The following is an 11,513-nucleotide window of genomic DNA, read 5'->3' as shown; positions in this document are numbered from 1 at the left end:
TCATTGATCAGCTGCCGCCCACTCACTGCGGCCCCTGCGCGAGGTGTGGGGAGTAGCTCCAAACCAACCTGGTCCCGCTACTAAGAGTTCCTCCTTCAGAGGGCGAAAGCAGAGGCCGCCCTCCTTTATGCCCGAATATAAACTAACAAGATGGCTGCTCTCCGCCCACTGCAGCTCTGATTATGGGGGGGGAGGGTGGAGACACCAAGGGATCCTGGCATGTTCAATCCCTCAGCTCGTCCCCCTGGATTGAGCCCTCTTCCCGCAGGCGCTATTCACTTTGTTTTGATTTTGATTTCCTTCCTCACTCAACCATGCGTGTCTCACCTGTCCATCCCAGGGTGGGTCGCGGGCGGCGCAGTGGCAGCTGGGGTGGCGCCCCAGCCTTAATTTTAATGATTAGGTTAGTTTTCTGAAAATCCAGTCCTCGTATGAACAAAAATGGTAGACCAGAGTCTGCTTATCTCTGAAGTGCTCTAAATTCCTTATACCTTAATAGATGATGCTGCCTCTTTTATGAAATTCACTCAGGTTATCATAAAGAACAGTGGAAGAATAGAAAGACATAAAATTGAGCAATGGTAAGGTATGGGGGAAAGTGTGAATTCTTGTGAAAAGAGACTTAAGGATACATTTATTTCCTTAGAAACCTGAATAAATTATTTAGGATATTTTAGGGATTACTCTGTAACTTCCCACATTTATTATATATTCTTTTTTTCTTTTTTGACAGGCAGAGTGGACAGTGAGAGAGAGAGAGACAGGGAGAAAGGTCTTCCTTTACCATTGGTTCACCCTCCAATGGCCACTGTGGCCAGCGCGCTGCAGCCAGTGCACCGCACTGATCTGAAGTCAGGAGCCAGGTGCTTCATCTGGTCTCCCATGGGGTGCAGGGCCCAAGGACTTGGGCCATCCTCCACTGCCTTCCCAGGCCACAGCAGAGAGCTGGACTGGAAGAGGGGCAACCAGGACAGAACCTGCGGCGCCCAGAATGGGACTAGAACCCTGGGTGCCAGCGCCACAGGTGGAGGATTAGCCAACTGAGAAGCCACGCCAGTCTATTCTATATTCTTTATCCCACCAGAATTATAAGAATATCAAGAAGAAATCTGAAACTAATTTTAAACATTTCATTTTGGTGGGCCAGTTTTTGGGGTGCCTGTGTTTCTTATGGGAGTGCTTCGGTTTGAGTTTTATCTCCTGTCCCAATTCCAGCTTCCTGCTAATTCACACAGTAGGAGGTAAAAGTGATGGCTTAAGAGGTTGAGGCCCTGACACTCATGTGGGAGACCTGCATTCTGGGCTCCTGGATACAGCCCTCGCTTCTCTATCCATATGGCATTTGGGGAATAAACAGGATGAGAGATTCCTCTCTCTCTCTCTCTCTCTCTGTGTGTGTGTGTGTGTGTGTGTCAAGTAAATAAATATATAACTTAGAATTGTGTTTGAGTTGTAGAATTCAGGCAAGGTGGGGAAAAATGGGACTCTTTTCACCTAGATGTTGCCTTGTGGATGAATGAGGAACAAAATGTGCTGGAATAATCAATGCAAAGGTTATGTGGATGTTCTTGCCTTGTATTTATTACCCTCACATTTCAGACAAAACCAAATGCCAATCAGAAGTTGTATGCTATTGTATTAGATGTTGAAGACAATGTTACTGTTTCAACGTTATGTTTCCTGAAGGACATTATGTACTTATTCAGAAACAAATAGAGAAGTTTATAGGGAAGACTTGCCAGAGTAGGAAACTTCTAATCCCTTGCAGTACTACTGAAGTGATATAGGTGAGAGCCCACCTTCTCTCCCTCTACCACTTCTTCTCCTATTTCCTTCATAATTTCACTCTATTTGCTCTTTATATACACCTAGAAGATCACGTGACCTTAACTGTGCTTACAACATGAAAACATGGAGAACTAAAGAGTTTTCTTAGGTAGTTTGACTTTGGTTGTACTGAAAATGTCCAAAGATATATTTACAAAGATGCTCACTGTAGTGTGCACCAGTAACAGCAAAAACTGAAACCAGCCGAAATGTCCATTGCTTGGGTATTGGTTAAAGAAGTCATGGTACAATCATAGAATGGTATAACATACCTTTTTACAAAGTAAAACAAAGTTCAAACCAAAGAAAAAATAACTACAAAAACAGCCAGCAACAAAATCCCTACAAAATTGATATATCTCTTTGAGTTGATGTGTAAGTTTCCTAAGAAATATGTTGTTTGAAATGAGAATACTGATATGTTGATAAAATATTGTTCTGTTTGTATTAGGGATTATATGTATTTATGTGCACATAAATATTTGCAAGAGCATGTTCAAAACAGTGAATGGTTTTGGCTTCTGTGAAGGTCATTGGGAGGTATTCTGAGATATGCTTTTATATTTGGATTCATACTTTTTTGTCCATGTAGATTTTTTAGCTATCCTCAGATATTAATGTAAAAGCAAATATTTGCCAGGCTAGATAACATTTGGTAGCCTTTATATTAGGTATCATATACAATCAGCACAAGTATGTACCCTTGCATTAGACTAAAGGAGAGCTCTTAGATACCTTTGAATTCACAGAGGATGTGTCCAAGGAAAGAAAGAAAGCAAATTTGAGTTATGTTGCCAGTTACATTTTGAGGCACAACTAAATCTTGCTACATCCGAGTTTCTGAAACCTAAGTTAAAAGTAGAGCTGCCTCTCCAGTCTCAATATGCAAGTAGAGAAATACAGAGATGAGGCTGACAAAATGATAGGCCACAAGGATCCACTGAATAGTTATAGAAATGTTTATCATTCTCAGGGACAGAGCTGTGCATAGAATCATAGAGGAAAGGGGCCCAAACTCAAATGTCTTTGAGTATCTCCCCAAATTACGTAAGTCCAGAGAGGAATTCTGGGGAAAAAATTAAGCAGTTGAGGGGCTCTTAGTACGGTGGAGGAGTAAGAATCCAGACAGAATCTGCCAGAGCTTACAATTATTCTTTGGGGAAAGGAGTACCTCTAGTCATAGCCTGAAACTCTTTTTTTAAAGAAAGCTTTTATTTAATAAATATAAATTTCATAGGTACAGCTTTTGGATTATAGTGGTTCTTCCCCCCATACCTGCCCTCCCACCCCTACTCCCATCTCATCTCCTACTCCCTCTCTGATCCCATTCTTCATTAAGATTCATTATTAATTATCATTATATACAGAAGATCAACTCTGTACTAAGTAGATTTCAATAGTGTGCATCCACACAGACACACAAAGAATTAAGTACTGTTTGAAGACTAGTTTTGCCATTAATTCCCATAGTACAACTCATTAAGGACAGAGGTCCTACATGGGGAGCATGTGCACAGTGACTCCTGTTGTTGATTTAACAATTGACACTCTTATTTATGGCGGTAGTGATCACCTGAGGCTCTTGTGAAGAGCTGCCAAGGATATGGAAGCCTCTGGAGTTCACACTCAGTCAGTATTTAGACAAGGCCATAGACAAAGTGCAAGTTCTCTCCTCCCTTCAGAGAAAGGTACCTCCTTCTTAGATGGCCCCTTTTCCACTGGGATCTCACTCACAAAGATCTTTCATGTTGGTCATTTTTTGAGCTTGGATTTCTTTAAGGTACCTCATTGGCCACTCTGCGAACTCCTTCAGAAAGGGAAGTGGGAGTGCCAGGGGTGCGGCAACCATGAACTCAATGTACACAAACCTGTTTTTGTCCTCTTTAGGATCCCTCAAATTTCCTGGTAAAATTAAGTGCTCTGGGTATTTCAAAGTCCTATTTTGCTATTCTTCTTTTTTTTTTTTGAACTGTTTGTCTTTACTTAAGTGCTTTGCTTCTGCTAATATGCTTTCTCACCAGGGGAAATCAGAGGTGAGTTTTGGGAGCAATCTTGAACATACTGCTCAGAGCACATTGAAATAGTCAACATTAGCAGGTGAAATATGAGAAATTGGATCCCTGTTATTTCTTTATCTCTATGAGAGAGAGACAATTTGATGCCATGAGTCTTTAAGTCTGAAATATGACTGATGTGTGTTTGCCTCCTTTATCAGAACTGCATTCAGCCTGTCAGCATGACAGCGGTCATGCCCTATTTGGTTATGTAATATCTTCACAAATACACTTCTTTTTATTAGTCCTGCCATCTTCTGGTGCATTCTTCACAGCACAGTCAGGAAGATCTTTCCAGAATCACAAAACTTTGTCTTCTGTGGTTGAAATTCTTTAATGTGTTCCAATTATACTTGAAGTAAAGAATAAGTACATGGCTTGCAATAAGTACGCAACAGCCCTTATCCAGTCATGAGAGCTGCGCAGTCCCATCTTTCTTTGTATCACCCTTCCTCCTCCTCCCAATCTGCAATTTTCTCCAATCCCTAATGAAACTCATAGCTCCCAGTTCCTGCCCATTTTTACACACTTTCATTCATCCTCTCAACTGGGTTCAGGACCAGCAGGGCCACTGAGAACAGGATCAGCAGCATCTTGCAAGACTCTGGAGTTGCTTCTGAGTGTGTGCTGGAAGACTCAGGGCAGCTCCCTCTAGAAAGAGGAGCAGAGCAAGGGCACCTTTGAGCTCCATGCTGGGTGTACCTCCCCTTCCATATACACTAGGCTGATTTTGCTCACATCATGTCCACTGCATCCCTTACTTCTCTTTGGGACCAGAGGCCAGGAGGATGGGGTTGGGTGGAGGAGGTTAGTGTCTCATTTCTAAAAGGTTCAGTGTGTGACTTGGGCAAAGCTTTTGAAGTAACATTGTCCAGACTGGCAGCACAGCTATGAGTTTCGGTCATCATTTGATTTGCAGTCTGTTTTGTAAGTCCATTAATAGATCAGCCCTTCCTTTGCATAGCTTTTTGCATAAGGGTACACATTTGCAGTGATCCTATAGCCTGAAATGAAGATGGTCAATATTTTTTGCAGTTATAGTAGTCAACCACCATCACTCATGGTATGTGTACCTATGTGTATTGTCTTTAGATTAATTTTTGTTAATCTAAGGGTCATTTCTGTTTAACTTTGAAATGGGTGATGATAACACACTTGTGCACACTTGATAGTGATGGATGTTGATCTCCAGCCAACTGACATCCAGGATGCATTGTCTAAGAGTCCCTGGATCTTGTTCTAGTTAGGGAAATGTGGTGTTGTAGAACACCATGACTGAAAGTAATCTGTCCTAATTAATATATTTGGCGTTTTTGAAGCAAAAGTGCCCACAACATCATCCTGTGATTCTTAAGTACCTGAAATGAAGGCACCCTTCCTGGAGTGAACCAAGGAATTTCATGTATCTAAGCCTTCTTCTGAGATCCTCTTCTTGTTTAATTTGTTCAGCAAGATTCAGTTTGGGCCTTATTTATTCTAGAAAACATTTTATGCTTACCCATCCACAACTGATTATTTAATGGCTAGTGTATGTGCTTCAATAGGGAGTTTGGTATCCTCTTCAAAACACTGGCTTCCTAGTATGTAGTGGATTTCTATGCTGTCTACTTTCTCAATTGTTGTACAGTACAGAGTTTTTTTCTGCAATATTTTTATGTTCATCATTTATCTGTTGCTTATTTTGTTGCTATTTTATCTTATGAATATATTCTCATTGTGGTCTTTTCCCCTCTTTTTGGCAATGCATCTTAAGAGGATTCTTTATTTAATCCTGTCAGTCAATGTCTATGGTCTTTTTTCGTGTGTGTGTGTGTGTGTGCATGTTTTAATCATCTGAAAACAAGGTATGCTGTTTCCAAAAGTCTTTTTAGGTAACTGCCTTGGCCAATAACTTCTCCGCTGCTGATTATGCTGTTCTGCCCTGTAGTTGCCTGTTCATCTTGTCCATGGATGATGTGCATCCGTCAGCATCACCCTCTGCTCCTTTTTATTTTGGGCGTTGTGTGAGTTTTCTGTTATTGTTTGGTTTTGTACAGAGTTAGTGATGTGTAGAGGATAGTTGGAGCAGGCACGGCAGGGAGGACCATGTGCTGATCTTCTGGGTGACTGGATCTTCTGCTATACACATAGATAAGCATGTCTGTACTGCTTGTTCTGAAAGGATGTATTGATATTATAGGGAGGATTGTTAGTAAGGTGTGGTTTTCTACCTGTAGTCAATTATATATCTTTGTTGAAGGTTTTTATTTAATGAATACAGATTTCATCTGTACAGCTTTTAGGGATATAGGTCAATTATATCTCTATTGCTTTCAAAGTACTCAGTCTCAGGAATTTTGTTATTATAGCAGAAAATGCCCCAAGATATTTTAGAAGGAACTAGATGAGTAGTTGGAAACTGTGGGAAGCAGATCAGTGCTGCAAGGGCATATGGCCTCTATGGGAGGAGGCAGACTGTAGCCACATTGGTCTAGAATGTCTCATGAAATTATTAGGATGACTGTATCGGGTTTCTCAGACATAATTTGAGAAAGCAAACTGGAGATGGTATGACCTGAGAAGTGGCTTGCAATAGACTTTCAGGTAGAATAGGGAGGTCAGAGAGAAGGAGCAGAGGAGAGCTAGACAGACTTGCTCACATTGTGTTGTAGCCTGCAGACAGGGTTGTCATGGTGTAAGGCATGCTTGACCGAGGTTGATGGACACTGGAGGAAAATAGGTGATTTCTCCAAATATAACTGAGCTCATGCCCTTTCTCTAACCTTTTCCAGTGTCGGCAATTAATGAACGGGATTAGTGTATCATGGAAGAATAAATTCAGCTTTGAAGCCACCAAACATGAACAAAACAGTGGTTATGGAAGACCTGAAAGGAAAGACTCTCAAGTAAGAAGGGTGGGGCTAAAGCAATGACCATGCCATTGTCAAAAGCTTAGGAACCTTTAGCTGACTCGAAATCCAGAGCAATTCACTTGCCTTTTACTATGTGCATTAAATCTGAAACATCCCAAATAGAATTATTGATTTCTATATATGAATATCTGCTCTTCTCACCACTATATTTCTTTTTTATTTTCTTTTTTCTTTTTTTTCTCTTTTTTTTTTTTTTTTTTTGGACAGGCAGAGTGGACAGTGAGAGAGAGAGACAGAGAGAAAGGTCTTCCTTTTGCCGTTGGTTCACCCTCCAATGGCCGCCGCGGCCGGCGCGCTGCGGCCGGCGCACTGCGCTGATCCGATGGCAGGAGCCAGGAGCCAGGTGCTTTTCCTGGTCTCCCATGGGGTGCAGGGCCCAAGCACCTGGGCCATCCTCCACTGCACTCCCTGGCCACAGCAGAGGGCTGGCCTGGAAGAGGGGCAACCGGGACAGAATCCGGCGCCCCGACCGGGACTAGAACCCGGTGTGCCGGCGCCGCTAGGCGGAGGATTAGCCTAGTGAGCCTCGGCGCCGGCCTTTCTTTTTTCTTTTTTGCAGGCAGAGTTAGACAGTGAGAGAGAGAGAGAGAGAGAGACAGAGAGAAAGGTCTTCCTTTTCTGTTGGTTCACCCCCTAAGTGGCCGCTACAGCTGGAGATCTCCGGCCGATGGGCTGTGCCGATCCTAAGCCAGGAGCCAGGTGCTCCCTCCTGGTCTCGCATGCGGGTGCAGGGCCCAAGCAGTTGGGCCATCCTCCACTGCCCTCCCAGGCCACAGCAGAGAGCTAGACTGGAAGAGGAGCAACCAGGATAGAACCTGGCGCCCTAACCAAGACTAGAACCCGGGGTGCCGGTGTCGCAGGCAGAGGATTAGCCAAGTGAGCCATGGCGCCAGCCCTCACCACTATATTTCTTTGGTTGCTATTATAAAACAATGATGGGTGGCTAGCACAGGAGAAGTTTATTTTCATATAGTTCTGCAGGCTAGAAGCCCACATGCCTGGAAATCTTAAAGATACTTTCCTTGACCTATGTCATTAGGTAGTTACCAGAGTCAATTTCATCTGAGGCATCCCACCGTGGCTTCTAGGCAGTGGCCTTTGTATTGTGTCTGCACATACATGGGCTTTCTCTGGGTACGTGACTCTCAGAGATATCCTTGCAGGTCCACAGGTTTTCTTGTTAGGATAGCAGTCAGACTGGTTTAAGACCTGCTGTTACTGCATCATTTTTAACCTACTGATATCTTTAAAGATGTCTTCTACAAAGAGTAATTTTTCAAGCTACTAGCTCTGAAGGTTTCAGCTGTGAATCTTTTGGGGTAGGAACAATTCAGGTCATAGCACTTCCCTCTCTTTACTCAGCTAATGACAGTTATTTCACCAGGTTGTTACACATATATAGTGGTCACTTTTGACTTCCTACTCCTACCCCTGTGGATTGCTCATTACCAAATCCAGATGTCTGTACCTCCAAATATATCCCATATGTGACCACTTGCATCATCTCTAATGCAAGGCTCTGGCTCTGGCTATGACTCTGTGCTGCAGGATTGAGCAGCCTGAGCCTGGTCTTGGTAACATTCCTGCCTCTGACACATCTCTTGTGAGTTCTGCTTACAACTCTTCAAAAGGCAATCTTTTAAAAAGATAAATCAGGGGCCGGCGCCAAGGCTCATTTGGTTAATCCTCTGCCTGTGGTGCCGTCATCCCATATGGGTGGCATGTTCTATTCCCGGTTGCTCCTCTTCCAGTCCAGCTCTCTGCTGTGGCCTGGGAGGGCAGTGGAGGATGGCCCAAGTGGTTGGGCCCTGCACCTGCATGGGAGACCAGGAAGAATCACCTGGCTCCTGGCTTTGGATCGGCGCAGTGCAGGCCGTAGTGGCCGTAGCGGCCGTTTTGCGGGTGAACCAAGGGAAGGAATACCTTTCTCTCTGTCTCTCTCTCTCACTGTCTAACTCTATCTGTCAAATAAATAAACAAATAAGTAAAAGATAAATATGCTGCTTTCCTTGTTAAAAAACTCCCTAGGGATTGATTGCCCATTGCAATTCTATTTCCCTCTCTTTCTTGTAGTGTGATCAGTTCTCTGAGTGCTATATAGAACACAGAGCCTAGCACTAGGTTGTCTGGAGCAACAATGTAACTCTGTCTTCAGCAGGATAGATGAACATTGGCAGCATGAATAGCTTGTGCTGAGAGTGAATGTGCATTCATAAAGTATCTGGCAGTCTTCAAGGTTTTCATCACTCTACACTCACTCACTCACTGACTTACCCAGAGCATCCTTCAGTCATGTGAGTGCCAATCATGGTAATTTCCCTATACATGTGTAATATTTTAAAGTCATTTATATACATTTTTACTGTGCCATTGTATGTTCAGATAGGTTTAATACACACATGCTCACTGTTGTGTTACAGTTACTTCAGTATTATATATAGTACTTGGATGCACATATATGTAGTCTCAGTGTGATTAGCTGTACCATATTGCCTATACATTTAAATGCATTCTATTAAAAAAAAAAAAAAGAAAGGCTGGTGCCATGGTTCACTTGGCTAATCCTCCTCCTGCAGCACTGGCACCCTGGGTTCTAGTCCCGGTTGGGACGCCGGATTCTGTCCCGGTTGCTCCTCTTACAGTGCTTGGACCCTGCACCTTCATGGGAGACCAGGAGGAAGCACCTGGCTCCTGGCTTTGGATAGGAGCAGTGCGCCGGCTGTAGGAGCCATTCTGGGGGTAAACCAATGGAAAGGAAGGCCTTTTTCTCTGTCTCTCACTGTCTATATCTGTCAAAAAATGCATTCTATTGTGTTTAATAATAAAATTGCCTATTGACACAATTCTTATGATCCATCTCTGTCATTTTGTGATACATGACTGTATATGTAGGTACTTCAATAAGTTCATGGAAAGTTGAAAAGATTTTTTTTGGTAAAATTTTTGAAATTCATGTATGTAAGAAGACATCAAAAATTTCATGAAAATTCATGTTATGAGAAAAGTATGATTGGCAAAACATTTTTGTGCTGAAATAAACACATTTAAAATTTAATTTTACCATGTTTTTGTTGAAGTACCCTGAAATCTATGTGTTTTATGTGTTGTTTCACAATACATATCCTATCTTCCTAACGTTAAAACCCCTACTTTCCTTTCCCATCTCACTGTTTTAGAACTCCCTACTCTGCCTGCCCATCTGAACATAATAAACACAGATGCATTTTAAAAAATAAAAAGAATCACATTACCTCTATAATCAATTTGATAATTATTTTTATGACTTTAATGTGGTGGAACTTAGTTGCAACTTAAAAAACAATTGGCTAGTTAGTTCTCCCCAAAGAACATTGGATAATCAAATTTTGTTCAGTGATCAATGCTATAGTTATTATATATTTACTTTTCAAAATGTATGGTTATGTATTCAATGATATCCTGATCAGTCATATTTATTATCTCATTTAGTTTTTACATTAGTCTTTTGATGATTTCTTATATAGAGTTTACTTTTCAGATTGAAGGAATGAAAGCCTAATATGATTGAGCAATTTTTCCAGAGACATACACTTTATAAATCCTAGCACTGTTAAGAAATATTAGAGAAGAAGGTAGGGCAGAAGGATACAGAGAGAGATGCAGACACAGAGGGAGAGATAGGATAGAATGTTCTTATTTATTAGAAGAATTCATACTTCCTTGGATCAAATCACAGGAAATGCACAGGATTCAGTTGAAGAAAATGACCAAACTTTGATGCAGGTTACATGCTGATTTTAATGTCCATCTCTGGTTGTTAGTTCACCCTGGCATCCACCATTATGTCAATCTTTCAAAAGGGTTACCAGGCTTTCTCAGCTTCAGCCACTTTCCAGGCCATGTTAATTCTTATTTGGGTCACCTGGGGAAAGATTTTGCCCTGACTTGGCCACGGGAATGAAGGCAAGAACATCTTGTCTAGGCAACTATGTACTGTTATTCCATTTACTCCTTTTAAACTGTTGCTGATGTGTAACTGATATACAAAAATGTATGCGTTTAATGAGTCCGTCTTCATGAGTTTAGACATATGCATTTATCTTTGCAACCAAAGTACTAAGCATAACATAGCAATCGATTTCTTTTTACAAAAGTTTTAATTTCTACTTCTTTTGTAAGATTTTGTTTTTATAGTTTAATAAGTTTGAACATTTTGCCACATTCATTTCATGTCTTCATTATATATATATATGCATATATAATATTTTTCTAAAAATATATTAATATCACAAATGGAAGGATTTATGATAATGTTTATAACTTGGGGGAAAGAAAGGTGTATTATCATACACATGATATGAGTCAGTGAAGTAATATATACCTATCTACCAAATGATATGACCTGCACCATTTTTACATTCTCTGTATGTTATCTCTCACAAATAAGAATCAACATGTGATATTTGTCTTTTTGAGTCTGGCTTATTTCACTTAGATTAATGATTTCCAGTTACTCAATTTTGCATTTATTAGGATTTCATTTTTTTAAAACTTTTTTTTTTTTTATCTTTTATTTAATGAATATAAATTTCCAAAGTACGTCTCATGGGTTACAATGGCTTTCCCCCCCATACCGTCCCTCCCACCCACCACCCTCCCCTTTCCCACTCCCTCTCCCCTTCCATTCACATCAAGATTCATTTTCAATTATCTTAGTATACAGAAGATCAGCTTAGTATAC

The 11,513-nt window shown here is 41.3% G+C and overlaps 1 protein-coding gene across 1 annotated transcript in view; it reads right to left on the bottom strand.

Annotated features, from left to right (window-relative positions):
• Window positions 1–11,513, bottom strand: part of LOC138843656 (acidic proline-rich protein HP43A-like) — a 30,984-nt gene continuing 19,471 nt past the window's right edge. The window contains exon 6 of the mRNA XM_070048354.1: window positions 1–176. Coding sequence (XP_069904455.1) covers window positions 1–176 — 176 coding nt within the window. The remainder of the gene's footprint in view (window positions 177–11,513) is intronic.

Source organism: Oryctolagus cuniculus, chromosome 9, assembly GCF_964237555.1.
Source record: "Oryctolagus cuniculus chromosome 9, mOryCun1.1, whole genome shotgun sequence".
Lineage (NCBI taxonomy): Eukaryota > Metazoa > Chordata > Mammalia > Lagomorpha > Leporidae > Oryctolagus > Oryctolagus cuniculus.
This window is presented reverse-complemented; position numbering and strand designations above follow the sequence as displayed.